The 20,334-nt window shown below is 40.3% G+C and overlaps 2 protein-coding genes across 7 annotated transcripts in view; one reads left to right on the forward strand and one right to left on the reverse strand.

The window, feature by feature from the left end:
- The window catches only part of CCDC110 (coiled-coil domain containing 110), an 18,116-nt gene extending 5,209 nt beyond the window's left edge, over positions 1–12,907 (reverse strand). Inside the window, exons 1-7 of one of the 5 annotated variants that reach the window (XM_032800350.2) lie at positions 12,775–12,907; positions 12,584–12,688; positions 9,481–9,533; positions 8,768–8,833; positions 5,773–5,883; positions 2,592–4,737; positions 2,061–2,137 (exon numbers count right to left, since the gene is read on the reverse strand). In XM_032800350.2, the coding sequence (XP_032656241.1) occupies positions 2,124–2,137; positions 2,592–4,737; positions 5,773–5,883; positions 8,768–8,833; positions 9,481–9,533; positions 12,584–12,688; positions 12,775–12,796 (2,517 nt within the window). In that variant the 5' untranslated portion in view covers positions 12,797–12,907 and the 3' untranslated portion in view covers positions 2,061–2,123. Of the gene's footprint in view, positions 1–2,060; positions 2,138–2,591; positions 4,738–5,772; positions 5,884–8,767; positions 8,834–9,480; positions 9,534–12,583; positions 12,689–12,774 lie in introns of those variants that run through there. The other 4 variants (XM_032800348.2, XM_032800349.2, XM_075066407.1 and 1 more) reach the window with 4 other exon arrangements.
- Positions 1–20,334, forward strand: part of CFAP96 (cilia and flagella associated protein 96) — a 68,362-nt gene that overhangs the window by 28,169 nt on the left and 19,859 nt on the right. Inside the window, exon 9 of one of the 2 annotated variants that reach the window (XM_032800375.2) lies at positions 6,668–8,486. The exons of the other annotated variant lie outside the window; for it this stretch is intronic. Within the exon in view, the coding sequence (XP_032656266.1) occupies positions 6,668–6,692 (25 nt within the window). The 3' untranslated portion in view covers positions 6,693–8,486. Of the gene's footprint in view, positions 1–6,667; positions 8,487–20,334 lie in introns of those variants that run through there. 2 annotated transcript variants of the gene reach the window in all.

Below are 20,334 nucleotides of genomic sequence, written 5' to 3' on the forward strand. Positions count from 1 at the left end.
AACTCGGACATAGGTTAGGGGTTTTTATAGAAGTGGATGGGTAGGGTTCTGTGTCCTGCTTTGTGCAGGAGGTCAGACTAGATGATCATGTTGGTCCCTTCTGACCTATGAGTCTGTGAGTCTGCAGGGACCAATTAATGCACAACATGGCAGTGCGCTTTAGAAATCACAACCCTATAGAGTGCATTACCCTACCATATAAACAAGGCAAGCATTTTAATCCACTTTTTAGTCATTCATTAATTAACTGTACTAGTATTATATATAAATAAAAGGAACACTAAAATATATTTATAATATAGTATTATATATCAGGTATATAAATGCTCTTTTCTCACTTCAGCTCCAAATATTGGGGTGTGGTGGTGGCAACGAATACTTATCTCTAATGGAATTCTCTGAAGAGGGATTTTTCTGAACAGGCAATTTCTTCTATACACCATTAGATTTGCACATTAAAAGTTTTGAATCATAGGGAAAGTCAAGGTAAATGGCACATTGGGTTAGTGTACTAGCCTTTCACCTCTGGAGGCCTAAGTTCAGAGTCTTTGATTTAGGTTACCATTATTAGTAGTATCTATATTACAGCTGTGCCTAGCACTGCCAGTCAGGACAGGGATTCATTGTGCTGTACAAACAAATAAGAAGATAGTCCCTACTCTGAGAAGCTTACAATATGAGTGAATGTCACATTTGTACTTTAGTCCTCAGTTGTCCATCACACCGTTTGAAATGAGTAGCAATCTCTGCACAAGTGGTTCAGAATAGCAGGTATGTTGCTGGTCAGGGTTAAGCTGTGGTAATTGAATTGTATTGTGATGTTTGTACAGCACCTGCCTACACTAGACCTTGCTCAGGACAGATCTGTTAATTTATCATTTTCTTGGGAAGTAAATCTACTCACACACACACACAAAGAGTCACTATATGTCTTGATACATCTACTGAACATTAGGTGTCCTCTTTCTCATTTCTGTGCTCTGTGGTAAATGGAAAGAAATGAGTGCCACTTGCACTACATGAAGAAAAGGTATGGTAAATATGAGTCTCCAGAGGGAATTGACAGGACTCCAGTTTCTAGTTACTTTGCTTTATTTTTCATTCAGGGATTTGTTTCATAGAACCCTATTTATTGGTGACTAAAAATAATCCCTCAAAAGTAAAGTCTAGTGGGCTAAGAATGTAAACTACAGTCCTCCCATCCAGGCTGTAGAGTGACTACTACACAGATACTACTTCAGCCCCATAGCTGAAATAGCCAGTGTATGGTATTTCTGTGACACTCTTCCCTCTTTCAACTCCATGGGCTATGGTAACAGGAATATCCACACAGTAATGGAATCCCAAGGCCCCCTCTCTTCCCCCTACATATCTGTGGCCCTCTCTTGGCATGTATCTGCAGCAGGAAAATGAAATTTGCTAGCAAATGTATCAAGACATATTTTAACTAAATCATTAAAAAAAACCATTAGAATCTGGTGTAAACAAAGCCATTGCTATTTAAAAATGACAGTTGGTCATTGATAACCATAAAGCAAGACTGGATATCTTTCTAAACCATATGTTCAGGTGAGTATATAATTTAAATTCAAATCCTTGGGCTCGATGCAGGAATAACTGGGTGAAATGCTCTGGGCTGTGTTAGGCAGTTTGTCTAACTGAAAGATTACAAAATCAAGGGGGGCAGATCCTCAACTGGGATAAATTCTAATAGCTCCATTGATTTCAGTGGGGCTGTGTCAATTTACATCTGTGGAGGATCTGCCCCAGGGCTGCCCGGGGGAGGGGGGGCAAGTGGGGCAATTTGCCCTGGGCCCCTGAGGGGCCCCCATGAGAATATAGTATTCTGACTTTTTTATGGAAAGGACCCCCAGAATTGCTTTGCCCCAGGCTCCCTGAACCCTCTGGGCGGCCCTGATCTGCCCATATGAATCTATAAAATACAGCTAAGGGTCAAGTGTTCAGAAAAGCATATGGGAAATTTCGTATTGTGAAACTTCAAACAAAAAGGAGCATTTGTTGAAAGGACAACTGAAAACTGAAATAAGTGAACAGCAGAATTTTTAATTGGTTTAAAAGAAAGAATGTTTATTATAATTTCTCTGAAGCAAGACTGTTGCAGTTTAACTGGAATTGCCTGGAAAAGAAAGACAGTTTTCTTTAAAAAATAGTGGGAGGAATTCCTTTTAAGAGATACTTCAGGACAATTAAAAAAACCAAGCACAACGTATCACTCTCAAGGGTCAATCCAGAGCTCATTAACATAAATAAAGTATGCCTTCAATATGCTTTGGATCAGGCTCTCCTTGAGGTTTTGTTTTATTATAATAAAAATCATGTGTGTGTTATGTAGAATCTCCTCTTTAGGAAATAAAAAATTCTTAAATTAAGCAACCAAGACTTAACTGCTTCAGGCTTAAAAAAAACCCAAAATACCTAGAGTTTTCCTGAGCAGGGAATTCAAACCAATGTACAGCGTGGTAATGGTTTTCGTAAGTAATTTACCTAAAAAGTTAATTGGTGCTCAAACTGGGTAAATTAAAATTAAAACAACACTTGTGCAATAAGATGTTGCGAAGTACAGCACATACCTTGTGGATTGGATTCTAAAGCTGTATACCTGTAATCAGAAATTTCTTCACAAATTTCAGTGGAATACATGGAGTGATATTTTTCCTTGCCTGAAATGTAACTGTGTTTATGCTGTTTATTAACCAGAACTGTAATTTGGTCCCTTAGATTAACATAATCCTTATGGAGATGGCGAAATTCAAACTGCAATACATCCCTTTCATTTTCTATTGTCCGCAGATGGTTTTCCATTAGTAAATGGTCTTCATTCAATGTTCTGATGTTATTTTCATATTTGTAAGTATCTTGTTTACATTCCTGCAGGTTTTTTTTAAGAACCTGATTGTCCTCTGTGATATTTGCCACCACTGTTGATAAATTCTCCCATTCTCTGTTCATGTTTAACAAGTTAGTCTTCAAAATATCCCTTTCCGCTTTTGTATTTTGAAGTTCGGTCAAGAGTTTCTCCTCTGTGTAAGCTTTATCTGACTGGACCGTCTCAAGAGCCTGCTGCATTGTTTGTCTAGCATTAGCACATTCTTGCAATGTCATTTCAAGATCAAGCTTTTTGTCTTTAAGTGATTGCATTATGTGAACAAGAGTCTCCTGTTCAGATTTCATTACATTTTCTTTTTCTTTCAGTTGTCGTATTTCAATCTGATTTTTTTCAAGTTCTTTTTCAAGTGAATTCTTTTCTTTTGCAAGCTGGGATGTTTTTATTTCTAGTTTCTGATTTGCTTCTTGCAACACTGAAGATTCCTTTTGCAAAAATTCTAGTTCTGCAAAGAGCCTGTCTTTTTCACCGATAACAGCAATCATATTTTCTTGTGCTTTCTGGTTATTAATTTTGAAGTCATCTAATGCTTGCATCATACATTGGTTTTCACTACAGAGTTGACTCCTCTCTCCCTCAAGAGTTTTCTTTTGGTCTTGAAGTTCTTTGCATTTCTTTAACAACTTTTTCACTTCTTTAATACATTCTTTGCTGTCTCCTTCTGATTTAACTAACCTGACTTGCATGCTTTTCTTTTCTTCAACTAAATCCTTAATTTGCTTCTCATACTGTGAATTTCTCTCTGTTAGAGACCTTATGATAACAGTAAGAGGTTTCATTTTTGACTTGAGAGTTACATTTTCATTCTCAAGTTCCATCACTTTCTTTTGTAAGAGTTTAGAATCTTTCAGGGAATTTTGTAACTCTTCCATTTTTGTGGTGTACTCATCAGCTCCGATTTCATAGAAGTCCTGATTTCCAAGCTTTAGTAACCTTTGATTTATGATTTGCAGCTGCTTTTCTTTTTCTTTCTGTAGTTTCTCTATGTGATCGAACATTAGTAATTTATCTTGTACTGTTTTAGAAATGACATTTAACTGGAACATGCCAACACCACTGTCAGTGCTACGCAATTCTTTGTTTCTATTCTTGGTTTCAGTTTCTGTTTGTGTACTGCATGTAGTTATATGTGAAGAATTCTGTGAGCTGTCACATTCAGAGTCTTTATTAAATTCTTGACCAAGACTCAGATTATTTCCTTTAAGGGAAACCAGAGCAACATGCAAACTGTCTGCCGATTCCTCAGATTCTGAAATTTTCCTTGATGTTAAGTCCACATGTAATTTCTCTCTAGATAAAAAAAGAGCAGATTTTTCTTGGTCTTGTTCTGACATATCATCAAAAACATTACTTTGACTACAAGAAATATTCTGATGTCCAAATGCGTGTGCTAGTTCCTGTTCATGAGACTTCTGAAGTTCTCCTTTCAATGGCTTGATAGAATAGCTAAAGTTGTCTATTAAATGATGTTCATCACTATATTTGAGAAGAGGCACACGAGCTTTAGATTCATCCAAAATTACTTTCTCATTAGGAGGCACCATACTTTCAGCCTCCAAATTAGTACAAGGTAGAAAACATTCATATTTGGCATAATCCTTCGATTTACAATCATTTTTTAGAGCAATCATAGTTTTGTTTTTAATTGGTTCTACTGAGTTTTCAATCTTTCCAGTTGTTACAGCTTTTAATGAAATCTGATGTGAAATATTTACATCACTGACCACATTTCCAAAGATACTAGAATTTGCTTCCACAGATTGAGTGCTACAGAGTTTCTTATCAAGATGAAATTTCTTCTTAGACAATGGTGTTTCTGGACTCCCTGTAGGCTACAAAAACCAATAACAATCATGCTATAATGGCTATAGTTTTTCACAGTACTGGAGGCACAAGACAACAAATTTGTTGTAAAGACTATGTATCATGCAAAACTGGTAGAGATTTTATCTGCCAACAACCTTTCTGTCTAACATAAGGAAAAATGTATTGAGACTTAATCTTCCCAAGGGAATTCAAAAGGGGAGATCACAATACTCCAACAAATTGAAGAAATTGTATTGTGGTCCCCATTTCATTTGTCAGAGTCTTCTGTTTTCTCTCTGAAGCCTACTAACATTGCATACAACACATAACCATTTTTCCAGAAAGCAAAGCATCTATTAGCTATGGAGAGGAACACTACTTTAGAAAAGGCCTGTTCCACAGCACAGGGAATCAATATGTCTTTTTACTGACTTCACTGCATTCTGGATCAGACCCAAAGTGCTGACTCAGCATGTTGAGTCTTCTATGAACATTTGCAGCAGGGGAAAGACAAGCTAATGACCAAATCTTACACAACTAGTCCCACTGAATTCAATGGGACTACTCAAGTAAGGCAAGCAGGACTTGGTGCTAAATCTGTGTTTAAAAATATGTTGTTTATCCGCACTTCACAGGAGCGAGACAAACTGCCCTTAGACACACATACAAAATCCTCATTGCATTCAATAGGAGCTGTTCCCTTAATACAATCCAAAGCTTTAGTATAGCTTGGAGGCCCTGGTTGAAATCTTATTTACAGTAGAAACGAAACAGTGCTTTAACCATGTTGGTGGACAATCTTATTGTTATTAGGTTCCCCCAACATGACTGTTGTTGTAGGTTTCAATTAGTGTTCTCTTAAGATAGAATTATGGTGAACTTGTACTATAAATAAGACCATTACTTATGTTAGGAAGGAAATTACCATGGACATGTTTTGTGCCCAGAATGTCCCTTTTCTTTGATTATGTTTTACCGAAAACATACAGTTCTCAGGAACAGCAAGCCAACAAAATATTTTAATGTACAATTCAACTGTAGGTAAGGATTAAGTAGCATACCATAGCCATCTCAGGAGGTGTGCCGGTCATCAGAAGCTTGTCAGGGCTACACTGTGGAGTTTTAACGTCAATTATATTTTTATTCAGTATCTCACTGATTTCAGATTGTACCTGAAAAAGATGTATGGAGAAAGTTAATCTTTCAAAGACATCTACAGAAAAGCATAGAATCATATAATCACAGAAATGTAGGACTGGAAGGGACATTGACAGGTTATCTTGCCCCATGCCCTGCATGGAGGCAGGACTAAATATTATCTACACCAGGGTTTCTCAACCTGGCGGTCAGGACCAGGTTGCCAGAATGTTTCAAAGGGTTGTGTGGCAGCTCCTGTGCTGGCTGCGCTTGCCTCCCTGGTTCAGGCACTGCAACCTCTGGGGTCCCAGTGCCCAGCCGTCATGATGACGGGAATCCAGGTAGGCCAAATTTGAATGAGTGGCACTGCAACCCCATGAGCCATGTCACAGCTCCACTCAGACAAATTTGGTCCAGTCAGAGGGGTGGGCCAAACTGGAGTGGCACTGCAACCCTGGAGTGGAGAGCCAAGCCCAACCAGCCCCACAGCACAAGAGCTGCAGGCACCGCGACTGTGGGGTAACTGCCCGCCAGGATCTGACCAAAATCACCCCAGGGCCTCCACCCCCTCCACTATTTACTGGTTGTGTCACTCTGTACTTCAAAGCAGCACTGGAACCCCCATATTCACCACTGTCATATAATTATGATATGTTTTGTATAAAGTATGCCTTGTGAAGTATCATTTTAAAAGTCTGGATCTGTTGAATATTAATATCCTACTGGATTGTATGTGCTATCATTGTATGTGAAGTTATGAAGTTTTGCTACATGTGTGCTACTGAAATATGTTGTGAGGTTGTGAACACCCACAACCAGCCTTTCAGGTACAACAATGGATTAGCCAGTTATGCTGATGTCCTACTAAAGGGAATCCACACTCCCAACAACCATCCCAGAAGACTTCTTAGAGAGAGCATGCATACAATGGAGATCGCTTGACCCATGTCGTAGCAAAAGATCTTTCCAGCAAGCTGGAAGAAACTATAAAGGAAGGCATGTGACATCATGACTTGGTCCCACTCCCACCACAACTCAACACGGGAAACACATCTAAAGGACAAAGACTTTGAACTAGGGAGGGTTGTCCCAGGCTGCGTTATCAAGGAACAATACCATCTGTAAGGGTGAGACACTGCTTGATTCAAATACTGTTTAGTTTATAGAATTCATACCGCAAATTTAATTTAATTTCTTAAGTAATTTAGGTAAACAACACTCCAGTTGAGGCCTTATTAGCATTGAGTAGAGTGGAAGAATTACTTCGTGTGTCTTACTTACAAAATTCCTGCTAATACATCCCAGAATGATGCAAAAAAAGTGAACAACAGTATTATATTGCTGACTCATATTTAGTTTGTGATACACTAAAACCCCTAAATCCTTTTCTACAGCATTCCTTCCTAGGCAGTCATTTCCCCTTTTTGTATTTGTACAATTGATTAGTCCTTCCTAAGTGTAGTACTTTGCATTGTCTTGAATTTCATCCTATTTATTTCAGACCATTTCTCCTGTGCGTCAAGATAATTTTGAAGTCTAATCCTGTCCTCTGAGGTCCTTGCAACTCCTCCCAGCTTTGTGTCATCCACAAACTTTATAAATGTATTCTCTATGCCATTATCCAAATGATTTATGAAGATACTGAACAGAACTAGACCCAGGACAGATCCCTGTGGGATCCCACTCGATATGTCCTTCCAATTTGATTGCAAAACATTGATGACTACTCTCTGAATATGCTTTTTCAAACAGTTGTGCACAGTGCACCCACCTTATAATAGGTTAATCTGGGCAATATTTCTCTAGTTTATGAGAATGTCATGTGACACAGTGTCAAAAGCCTTGCTAAAGGCAAGATCTATCATATCTACTGCTTCCCCCTATCTACAAGGCTTGTTTCCCTGTCAAAGAAGGATATTAGCTTAGTCTGCCATGATTTGTTCTTGACAATCCATGTTGACTGTTACTTATCAGCTTTCTGTATATGCAGAAATATTTCATTTTCGGAAGAGACACAGCTGATAAAGGATTACTCTCTCCACGTGAAAACAAGACTAGATGGCTAAGTTCATCTTTTCCCCAGGCCTATGCAAATGGATGGCAGGGACAGGGATCAGTAGTTCCACTATCAATGACAGTGTATAAAGTTAAGTATATGATCAGTTCTTTGCAGCATCATGACCTTATTTTTTTACACTAGAAAGTGAGTTGAAAAACTATTCCTGAAATGTTAGCCTAGCATTTTTGGGTAAGCAGTGTTTTAAAAGTATGGGCCAAACTCTGCTTTCTCTTAGACTGATCAGGAATAACTCCTTTGAAGTCAGTGGAGTTATTTCAGATTTAAACCACTGTGAAAGAAGACTTTGGCCCCCTCTCTTTTTCTAATTCAGCTCCTTTTCCCTTGCAACACAGCCTGTTTTGAGGTCCTCCTTGGCACTGTGATTAGTGCAGTGCAAGAATCTAGATAGAATGTATAGAATAAACTACCTTATGAATTATTTGATCGTATATTGAGTAGCAGATAAAAAACATATTTAACATGCACGGTAAGTTAAATATAGCTTTAATAAGCTAAGTAACTGTAATGTTCTTTTAAATTGTGTATAATAAAAACAGGATCCTGATTCTTAGGATAAAATATATTTCAGCTATTGGCAATACCAACAGCTTAAATGATCATGTCTATTATTTTTATAAGAATTAGGAAATTCATTTTCAGAGAATCAGCATAATCTTTGATTTTTAACACAGACTACAGTATTAACAGAGCTATTGGTTTGTTTAATCATGTTTTGTGCAAAAGAAAGTTGTTTGGTTTGAGACTTTCGTTAAGATACCCAGGTTAGTACCTAAAAAGTTGGTGCAGGAGATTGTTGGGTTTTTCTTTTTATTTTAGGAAAACTTAACTTCTGCTCTTACCATATTAACATTCAGCAGAGTCTGTTGCCGAAGTGCCTGAAATGATTTCAGCTGTTGTTGAAGGATCTACATTTGTAAAATGAATAATAGAAAGCTGTGAGGTTTGTACAGATTGCGATGAGTTAGAACAACTCTATTGTACGTGCATTTTCCCTTTCAGTTCTAGATTGCCAGTTTGGACCCAGCCTCACGGACTAGTGAGAAAAAGTTTTTACTGTCCAATGGCTATTTAGTGGATTATCTGAAATAAACTGGGAGTTTCCAACACCTTTCCTATTCAGATTCATTTGGAAAAAGAATTCCTGTGTGAATGAATCTGAATTGGATCACAAGCATTCACAAACACAATGAATGCATGAGCTAGAGGAATGAATATAAATTCGGCAAAAACGTTCCTAATTTGCACACAGTTTGCTTAGGAAGTGTGTTCCCAACTAGTGGAAGAAGGGGGAAAAGGAGGTAAGAGACATTTTATGGACATACTCAAATAAATCAGGTTAAAAAAGGTGCAAAACTTGTTTATAATTAAAAGAAAACTGCAGTTGAAAAGATATTTAGTGGCAAACTCCATGGCCTCAGACTTCATCAGCAAATTGGTCTTCCTGCTGGAAACTTTAGCACTATATACAGTTATGGATGTACTGAAACAATCAGTTTAGTTATTAAGCTTCAAAAAATGTTTTCTGCTAATAATTTGGATCAAATTAGCATACTTTTAGTGCTGATTGCGGTTGGATTTGACCTTCTATTCCTGATGTATAATTATCTGAAAAATAAAAGCATCAAACCTACAGTTATAGTATCTATAATTCACAGTCAGAAACCTTAAATGTCTAGTAAGAGAGCAATGAGAGAGAGAGAGAGAGAAATCAGCTCTGCACTGGTGCTCAAACTGGGGAGGAGGGGGAAAAGTTTGTTCCTTCCCTATCCTGGCATCTGCTGATGATTTAATGATGGCTTGGCTGTTTCCACAAGAAAACGATTCTCAGCCTTTGGATGGGCAGTGGACGATTCTCCCTTCCAATCCCACCTCATTCAAATGGTGAGACATCTTCCCCAGACCACACCATGCTAACTTAAATTTCTCTTGGAAAAGCTAACAAGTGTGTTTGTTAATGTTGCCAACTCTCATGATTTTGTCTTGAGTCTCATGATAATTATTATTTTCCTTAAAGCCCTGGCTCCTGGAGTCAAGTGGATATGTGATGATTTCAGCCTTTATTCCTAAAGAAAAAGTAAGTTTCTAGCCTTCGTGGCTATGAAGAAAGCTTCAAAATATGACCCGAGTGTACTCTAAAAGCTCAAAAAGCAGAAGGCAAATAAAAAGAACACCGAGTCTATTATTTTTATATAAGCTCATGGTTTTTGTTGAGCCTGACTCATGATTTTTTAACATTTGGGGTTGCAGTATTGGTATTAGCTTACTCCTGGGGGACCCTTCATCCTATTGCATGTGGTCAAGTGAGAGCAGTAGGCAGCAGAAGAATGAAGCGGGGCCAAAACTGTTGTTTTAATCTGGAGAGTGCCTTTAGGCCCTTGCCTGTTTCATTCTAGTCTAGTAGCCTTCAACCTCTTGTACATGGAGCCCTGGGGGTCCGCAGACGTCCATACCTCTATTCAAAATTTGTTAGGGGTAAGCAGATGAAAAAAGGTTGAAAACCACTGCACTAGTTCATGAGGAATGTCACTTCAAAACATGCTTCTGAGACCTTGGCTGCTAACTTATGACTTGCTCTTCATTCGCACCTGAACACCATGAGTTCCTCCAGTCCTTCTGCATAGGGCCCCCTTCAATTTGTGAGGAGTTTAAGCTTTTGTTACAAAAAATAATTCTAGGTTGTGAAGAACATGTTATGACTGCCCCACATGCAGCAATGCCTTGCTGGTATGTGTTATGTGTCATAACTATAAAGGGAAGGGAACAGCCCTCCTATGTACAATACTATAAAATCCCTCATGGCCAGAGACACCAAAATCCTTTTACCTGTAAAGAGATAAGAAGCTCAGGAAACCTGGCTGAAACCTGACCCAAAGGACCAACAAGGGGACAAGATACTTTCAAATCTTGGTGGGGGGAGGTCTTTTGTTTGTGCTCTTTGTTTTGGGGGTTGTTCGCTCTTGGGACTAAGAGGAACCAGACATCAATCCAGGCTCTCCAAATCTTTCTGAACCAGTCTCTCATATTTCAAACTTGTAAGTAACAGCCAGGCAAGGTATGTTAGTCTTATTTTTGTTTTCTCAGCTTGTAAATGTTTCTTTTTGCTGAGAGGATTTTACCTCTGTTTGCTGTAACTTTGAACCTAAAGCTAGAGGCGGTTCCTCTGGGCTATATGAATCTGATTACCCTGTAAAATATTTTCCGTCCTGATTTTACAGAGATGATTTTTACCTTTCTTTCTTTAATTAAAAGCTTTCTTTTTAAGAACCTGATTGTTTTAAGATCCAAGGGGATTGGATCTGGAATCACCAGGAATTGGTGGGGGGAAGGAGAGGGAATGGTTAAATTCTCCTTGTGTTAAGATCCAAGGAACTTGGTGAAAAAGCCTCTTGAGGCTACCCAGGGAGGGGAAGGTTTTGGGGGGAAAGAGGTGTTCCAGACACTGAGGAATCTGGATGGTGGCAGCGAATCCAGATCAGCTGGTAGTTAAGCTTAGAAGTGTTTATGCAGGTCCCCACATCTGTACCCTAAAATTCAGAGTGCGGGGGAACCTTGACATGGTGGCAGAGCGGTGGGATCACTTTAAACCAAAAGCCAGTAGGAATTTTTTTCTCCTTTCTAGCTGCTTAGAAAGCAGCCTGAACGCAGAGGTGTTACGTTTTTTTTAACAAGGGTCTTTGTTAAGAGAAGGCTTCAAGCTTTGAGCAAGCAGCCAGAAAAAGGAACATTTACAAGTTGAGAAAATAAAAATAAGACTAACACGCCTTACCTGGCTGTTACTTACAAGTTTAAAATATGAGAGACTGGTTCAGAAAGATTTGGAGAGCCTGGATTGATGTCTGGTTCCTCTTCGTTCCAAGAGCGAACAACCCCCAAAACAAAGAGCACAAACAAAAGACCTCCCCCCACCAAGATTTGAAAGTATCTTGTCCCCTTATTGGTCCTTTGGGTCAGGTGTCAGCCAGGTTTCCTGAGCTTCTGAACCCTTTACAGGTAAAAGGATTTTGGTGTCTCTGGCCATGAGGGATTTTATAGTATTGTACATAGGAGGGCTGTTCCCTTCCCTTTATAGTTATGACAGTATGCATGCAGCTTAGGATGCTAGCAGGGAGAGGTGTGAACTGCTCCTATTCATCTCCCTGGTGTGTTAACTCTGAAGACCAATGATGACAATTTAAATGGCAACACTGTTAATTGTTTTACTGCTGCCCATTTTGGCAGAAATACCCAGTGCTCCATCACTCATCCCCATAACGTGAATCCTCTGCACATCCTCTGCTGCAGGTGCTGCTCCTGGTCTCTCTCCACTAGCCTGGCTTTGCTGACACTTAGGGCTGTTCATTACACAGCAGCCTCTGCCTTAGTATCTGGGGTGAGGCTGCCACATGTCCCCAAGTTCAGGGGTTGATCCCCATTTGCCTTAAGCTAGCTGTGTGCATTCAAGGAGCCATGAATATGTGTGTGGTGTTAAGAGCAGGGTGATGAGATGTCATCACACTGGGAGGATGCAATGACATCACACCACATCACACTGGGAGGATGCAATGACATCACACCGGGAGAATGCAATGACATCACTGCACATCATGGTGTCCTCCCCCCACCCTGGGGCAGATGCCAATGGGGACCCTGCATTTTGGGCAGAGGGGGAATCGTACTCGGTCCTGCCTCCTCGCAGCTGGCCAGGTCCCCGGAGACAGAGAGCGACAGGGGGTCCGTCTCCTGCCCCCTGCTCCCGCCGCTGCTGTCCTCGCAGTCCTTCCCTGCAACGCAAACAGAATCATCATCCTCTGTAACTGTTTGCGCCCGCCCGAGCAGTCCCCCGACCCGGCCTGCGCGTGTGACTCACTGTGTCCACCGCCTTGTCTCATCTTGTTCTGCGCCCGCCCGCACTCGCCTCTTCTCCTCTCACAGACCCGGACTGACCCGTTGTCTGCCTCAGTTCTCGTTGCCACGTAACTGTTCTCCCGGAAGCGGAGGCTGTGCAAGGCAGGCAACCCTTGCTGCCTGCGCCCGAGGGACGCACGCCCTCTGGAGGCCACGCGCCCCTCCAGCTGCTAGGAGCCTCGCGCCGCCTGGTGGCGCAAACTCCCCTGGAGCTTTCGGTTAGCCGCACGCCAAAGGGAGGGAGCTCGCTGGCGGCGTCCGGCGCGTGGGGGCAAGGGAGGAGCCGGGTCTGTGCTCTGTTAACGGCCGTTTGTGGAACGGAGGCAGGTAACGGTGTATGGCGCCCTGCACAGTGGGGGCTGGTGCAGGAGGCTACGGGGTGTGGGGGTGCTGTGGGGATGGGCAGTCTGGGAATGCACAGAGAACAATCCAACTGTATTGCTCTGAGCCCCTTTGGTGCAAAGCACATCCCTTGCCCTGCAAACCGTGCCCGCTCTCCAGTCCCTGGCAATTCCCCCTGCACCCAAACCTCGCCCACTTAGCAGGACCCCACTACTGCCAACTCACCCCACAGTGGGTGCTTTCCTGAGAGCCCTAGCTGCTGCAATCAGGTCACAAGTTTCCTTAAAAGCCAGCAAGCTGCCAGCTCTCATGGTGCAGAGAAAAGCTTGACTGGGACTCCAAAAGGCTCCAGCCCCAGCCATGAGGCAACACAAAAAGAACCCAAGAGCTATTATTTTGTAAATCTCATGATTTTTGTCGATAGTTTCATGATTTGCTGGGACTTGACTCTCAAACAATTGGAGTTGTCCGTACTGCAACACAGTGGGGCAAGTGAAGATGTTTCTTTCTCTACACACACATGGGGATTTTCTCTCGCCCCACTCCCCCTTGTAAGTCTCTTCCCTTCCTCTGCGGAGGCCAAGCACTGGAAAGCATGCTGTCCTTGTACTTTTCACACATAATTTTTCACACCCTGTTGTTCATAATAAGCCCTGGGAAATTTTAAACAAATGTAATTCCTTGTCAGTTTCTTTATCTCAACTGCTCTTACCTCACTGAACTGTTACTACAGGCAGGCAGGCTTGCGTTAGCAGTGGTTGGTGCCGAGACTGACTTAGTAATGCTTTTTTGTTTTTTTTTAAAGAACTTAATCATATTTTATTTAAAGAAATAACTTAAGAAATTAATCTGAACTTTGATTCACTTTCTTATCTCTCTGCCTATTTAAGGATATTATATGGCTCCAATTACAGTAATATTTATGTGCCTCTCAATCTTTAATTGTGAGGAAGGGAAGTGTTACTGTCCCCATCTTACAAATGGGAGCTGAGGCACATGCCGGCTAAGTCCTGGATGCTCAATGGCATTCAGGTATCCAACTTCCACCGAGGATCAGGACCTAATGGTATGTCTATATTGCAGCTGGGAGTGAGTTTTGCAGTACAGGTAGACAGAGTTACGCTAGCTGGGGTTGAAGTAGTACATTAAAAATAGCAGTGTGGATGGGGCTGTCAAGCCTACCATCCACACTGAGTTCAGGTTACTAGTCTGAGGCTCGGCCAGAGGCACAATGCTGTTTTAAACCCAATAGCATGAGTCTGTCTGCCTAGGTTGGAAGCCTTGCTCCTTGCTGCAGTGTAGACATACCCTAAGTGACTTTCCCAAATGTCACTAGGGAAATATATGGTGGAGCAGGGACTTAAACCCAGGGATGGATTAACAGGTGTGTTGTAAACAAGACACAAGAAGTCATTCTTCCGCTCTACTCTGCGCTGGTTAGGCCTCAACTGGAGTATTGTGTCCAGTTCTGGGCACGCATTCAAAAAGTTGGGAAATTGGGAGGGTTCCAGAGAAGAGCACAGCAAAATGATTAAAGATCTTGAGAACAGTGACCTTATAATGAAGGGAAAGATAATTGAGTTTATTTATGGAAAGAGAAGACTGAGAGGACATGATAGCAGTTTTCAGGTTCTAAAGTGTCATCAGGAGGAGGAAAACTTGTTCACCTTAGCCTCTAATGATAGAACAAGAGCACAATGGGCTTAAACTGCAGGAAGGAAGATTTAGGTTGGACATTAGGAAAAAGTTCCTAACTGTCAGGGTAGTTAAACACTGGAATAAATTGCCTAGGGAGGTTATGGAATCTCCATCTCTGGAGATATTTAAGAGTATGTTAGATAAATGTCTATCAGGGATGGCCTAGACAGTATTTGGTCCTGCCATGAAGGCAGGGGACTGGACTCGATGACCTCTCGAGGTCCCTTCCAGTCCTGGAGTCTATGAATCTATGAATATCTCAAGTACTAGGCTAGTACCATAAACACTGGACCATCCTTTTTCTCTCCTCACAAAAAATACCTCCAAACTAAAAAAATCAGTAGAACTGACAACATATATACCAAACGCTGTTCATTCAATTGCTTTTGTTGTTTCCTAGTCACTAACCTTTATCTACATGTTTTCTACTTAAAGTCTGATCAATAACTCTTATTCACATGAATAACCTTTATTCATATAAGTAGTAGTCCTATTGAACTAAGAGAGTACTCGTGGTTAAATTACTCACGTGAATACAGATGTGAGGATTAGGCTCTTAGACTGTAAATTCTTTGAGGGCAGAGATATTCTTTTTACTTGTTTATAAGATATCTGTCACACTTTTGATATTATATAGATAGGACACTTTTGTTGAAAAAATGACAGCAGATGGTTGATCAAGTCAATCAATATTCTACTATGAGGCAATTCTACCACAGTGGACGTATTTTAAATCTTACACTTTAGCCCACATATTAAATTTTAAATGTCTATATTTAACATCACAGTTTATATTACACAGATATTTAATATCTCACAGTTTACCTGAGATGCTAAAGTTTTTTTTGCCCACTAGTATGTGTAAAACAGAAGTGTGTGTGGTAGAGTCTGTTATCTATAGATAAAATTCATCTTGAGGGTCCTGTTTTCAAATTAATTTCCTTGGGGGAAGGAAAATGGTCTTAATGCATAGGCAATAGCCTGAATAAGGGGTTTTCATTTTTGGAGATATTAGAGAGGTTTTCAGTCTTTATACTGTGGCCCAATTTTTTGTTATATAATTTTCATTTACAAAGTTTTCACATGTGTTCATGTCATTGGATGATTATATTTGAACAAAATTAAATAAATACAAAAAAATCTAGGAAAGTTGGAGATGATTACAGAGTGAGGGTCTGCAACTATGCTGTCACAAGACAAAAAGAGCTCTCTGCTCTACAGGGACATTATCTCCTGATCACATTTGGATCATGACTCTCAGTGTACAAGAACTGAATAGTCATAATATTTGAGTTTCTCAGACTCTCCAAATAGTTCCTAGTATTTATGCAGAAGTACACGGTTAGTGAACCCTTCATACACCTGTCGATCGACAGCTGAAGAGTCTAGTGGCAGGAGGTAGTCCAGCAGTATTACACAACAACAATAAAATGAAAATCCTATACTTACATACCCACTATGAAGCCAGAAATAAATGTTTGTCATTTTCTTGGCCTCACAATTTTTTCTAAAGTTTTGGCCTATGATTGAGATCCAGGGCATAACAGAGTACTAAATATATCACAGTAGCTTCTTGTATAATTCTTACAGGAGATCAGAAAAGCTTTTCACCTACCAAGACCAGATTTCACCATTCAGTGTTTCCCTTCAGCAGCTGAGGATGTCTTTAACATTAATGCAGAGGAAACAGAATTCTTAAATCAGATTTTGACAACTAAGTAGAGAGAGAATTGATTTTTCAATCTTTTAAAAAATATATTTATTTTATATTTAGATTCATGTTCTCCACTTCGGGCCTCATCCCAAATAAAACCAATGACATTCCATTGTCTTCAGTGGAAATTTATACCAGCATAAGGGAGCTCAGAATAAGGTCCTTTTACTTTAGTGAGGTTATGCTGGGTGTAACTGAAAGAAGAATTTGTCTCAAAAATTTCAGTTGCATCATACTACAGTGTTAGGGATTTTTTAAAATAAGGCATTTAATTCACCCTTAAGTGGCAGCCGTAGATAAAGTATTTCAATTTGGTGATAGACCTTATTTCACGGGCAAATTATAATTAAAATATCCACCCCTCCTGTCAATTCAAGGAGACTACAAACCTTTTTAAAAGACCATTTTATAATATGAAATATTGGGGAGGAAGAAGAGGAGCCTGTGCTGTCAAGCAATATGAAATAACAGGAAAGAAACCAAATTGCTTAGGCCAGTGGTTCCCAAATATGTTCCACCACTTGTACAGGTAAAGCCCCTGGTGTGCCGGGCCGGTTTGTTTACCTGCTGCGTCCGCAGGTTTGGCCGATTGCGGCTCCCAGTGGCTGCGGTTCATTGCTGCAGGCCAATGTGAGCTGCTGGAAGCAGCGGCCAGTACGTCCCTTGGCCTGCACTGCTTCCAGCAGCTCCCATTGGCCTGGAGCAGAGAACTGCGGCCACTGGAAGCCGCGATCGGCCGAACCTGCGGATGCGGCAAGTAAACAAACCGGCCCGGAACGCCAGGGGCTTTCCCCGCACAAGCCGCGGAATAAGTTTGGGAACCACTGGCTTAGGCTGATGACGGTGGAATTCACTATCTTAATAATGTAAAGAATAATGTGCAGGCTTAGTTGCTCCATGGTTCTTATATGAATGTGTTTGAATAATGGACGTTCCCCAGAACATTTAAGTTTATCATCAGTGAAGATGGTGACACAAAAACCAGTTAAGTTCTCCCACTGATGTAAGTAGAGGTTTACACATACACGCTCCCGAATATTAGTGGGAGTCTGCATCTAAATCACCAGTGTATCAGTCAATAGGAGAATAAATCCCTTAGTAGACTACCAGTTTTAGATCATCCAAGACAGACGTTACAAATAAGAATATTAAAGACCCACTGTGAAGTAGAGCAGTTCCTGGAAGAAGCCTCTTCATAAATTTAAGAAACTTCTCCCCAATCTAGTCCATCCAAGAGGTGATTATTCTTCTGGTAGAATGATCTGAAAAGGGAATAGAGGGCCAGATTCTTAGTGATGTGAATTAATATAGTTCCATTGCCTGTTTACAACAGCAAATGGTCTGGCCTAGAGTATTTTATGAGATTCCCAGTCCATCAGCATAGATATGCATATAAATAGTTACATCTTATTGGATTCCTGGAAAGACAAAGAGGCCTGTTAGATATTCTAAACCCATATGTCCTATTTAAATAAACTTTCAAAGCTCTAACAAGGTCAGCCTTGTAATACAAAATATAAGATTGAGAAATACAACTGCTTCCTAATGATATAATACAAGATAATCCCTGAAAGGAGAAAGCATGAACATCCTGGCAGAGATAGTGTCCTGTCTTGATGTGTATATAAACTAAAATAAAGCCAATACAGTGGAACCCTGTTTATCCAATCTAATTGGAATGAGGGCCAGATTGGATAATCAGAAATTCGGATAATCAGGAGAATGGGCAAAGAGCTTTTTATCCATTATGTGGGGTGCTGCATAGGGCACCACAGTGTCTAGGGGCGGCCCTGCTATAGAGTAAACATTTTAAGATGTGAGAGACATTAATTGAAAATGCAGGATAAAGCTTTTGTATTGGAAGACCTGTGAGAGATGGCTCATTCACCACTTGCTCCTCCAGTTGATTACTCCTATAAGAAGATGGATAAGATTAGGAGTGAAAGGATTAGGCAATTAGGGGAAGGGATAGCTCAGTGGTTTGAGCATTAGCCTGTTAAACCCCAAGTTATGAGTTCAATCCTTGAGGGAGCCACTTAGGGATCTGGGTCAAAATTAGTACTTGGTCCTGCTAATGAAGGGAGCAGGCTGGGCTGGGCTCAATGACCTTTCAGGGTCCCTTCCAGTTCTGTAAGACAGGTAAATATGGCCTTTTATATGTATTCCTAAATCTGCCTTGAGAGATCTGAAAGGGTCTGAAAATGTTACCATTTGGGCATCTTCATTTGTCTGAGTCGCAACGTGATCACAATAGATGGGTCAAGGCAAAAATTGAACTTTCAAAATCTGGCAAAAACTTATGACTTGTCTTCTCTGCTAAAGAAGCTGGATTTTTTACCTTGAGTTAAAAATAGACTGATGACCAGGCACTTTAGTTTTACTGAAAGGAAAACTCACTGAGGACATTCCTAAAAGTTTACCTCATGGTATAACTTACAGCTTGGAAGCTGAACAGAAACAAATTCTCTATATAACTGAAGAGTACACAACATATTCAAAAGAACTATTGGCTATTTTCAACACGTTTGGGAGTAATTGGTCTTTCCTTATAGAAAGCCTGTACATACAGAAGGTCATCCCCAGAATTCCCTAATTGCCTATTTTTTTTTACAATAAAAACAAGTGATAATAAATAGAATGATTCTCTAAGCTTGCAATATCAGATGCCAAACTGGCTTGACATATGCAGTGTTGTTGTAGCCATGTCGGTCCCAGGATTTTAGAAAGACAAGGTGGGTGAGGTAATATCTTTTATTGGATCAGCTTCAGTTGGTGAGAAAAAGAAATTTTCAAGCTTATGCAGAGCTCTTCTTCAGGTCTGGAAAAGGTACTCAGAGTGTCACAGTTAAATACAAGGTGGAACAGATTGTTTAGCATAAGTTGTTAACATATATTTCAAGGGACTATTGAAGTGAAGTGGCCTGTTAACATGACACAAGCTGCACTTCCCCCCACATCCCCTTCTTTCCTCCCTATGATTGGAGAGGAGTTAACGGGCCTTGACTCGTCCCTTGAAATATGTGTTATCTACTTATGCTAAACAGTGCGTTCCACCTTGTATTTAACTGTGACATTCTGAAGTTTCCCAGACCTGAAGAAGAGCTCTGTGTAAGCTCAAAAATTTGTCTCACCAACAGAAGATGGTCCAATAAAAGGTATTACCTCACCCATCTCATCTCACATACTGTCTTGAGCCTTTTTATGTGTACAACCTGGTGAACTTCTCAAGGGGGAAGCTGGTTTAAACACAAACAGCTCATTACATTTGCCTTGTCCTTCAACATCACAGACATAATATTATAATCAGCTACATGGACAGCTGTCACATTCTGATTATTATAAGAGGATGAGTATGAATGTTCTGTGAACCTTTGAACAGGTGCAACCTAGACAGGTTTATTAAAATATCAAAACAATAAAGATATAAATATGTTAGGCAAAGGAGACCTATAAGTAGTCCTAAAAGGTTTAGAAATGTCTGTATGGTATTCTGACTTGCCTGGCAAATTAATGGCTAAGTAAGTCAGGATTCTATGAGTAAACAACGGAAAAATAAAAAATGAAGGCCAGTCTCTGTTTACTTAAGTTGAAGAATTTTAAATAGGTCAGAGGTGTCAAGGTCAGAGTCATCTGATGGATAAAATGAGGAGAGTTACTTTTGTTGTTTTTGTGGTCTGTATCCTATCTACCAGGGTGCAGATATCTAAGATCAATCATAAATCTTGTCTGACTGAGGTCAGGTGAAGAGAGACTGTCATAGTTTCAAAT

This window comes from Chelonoidis abingdonii, chromosome 5, assembly GCF_003597395.2.
Source record: "Chelonoidis abingdonii isolate Lonesome George chromosome 5, CheloAbing_2.0, whole genome shotgun sequence".
NCBI lineage: Eukaryota > Metazoa > Chordata > Testudines > Testudinidae > Chelonoidis > Chelonoidis abingdonii.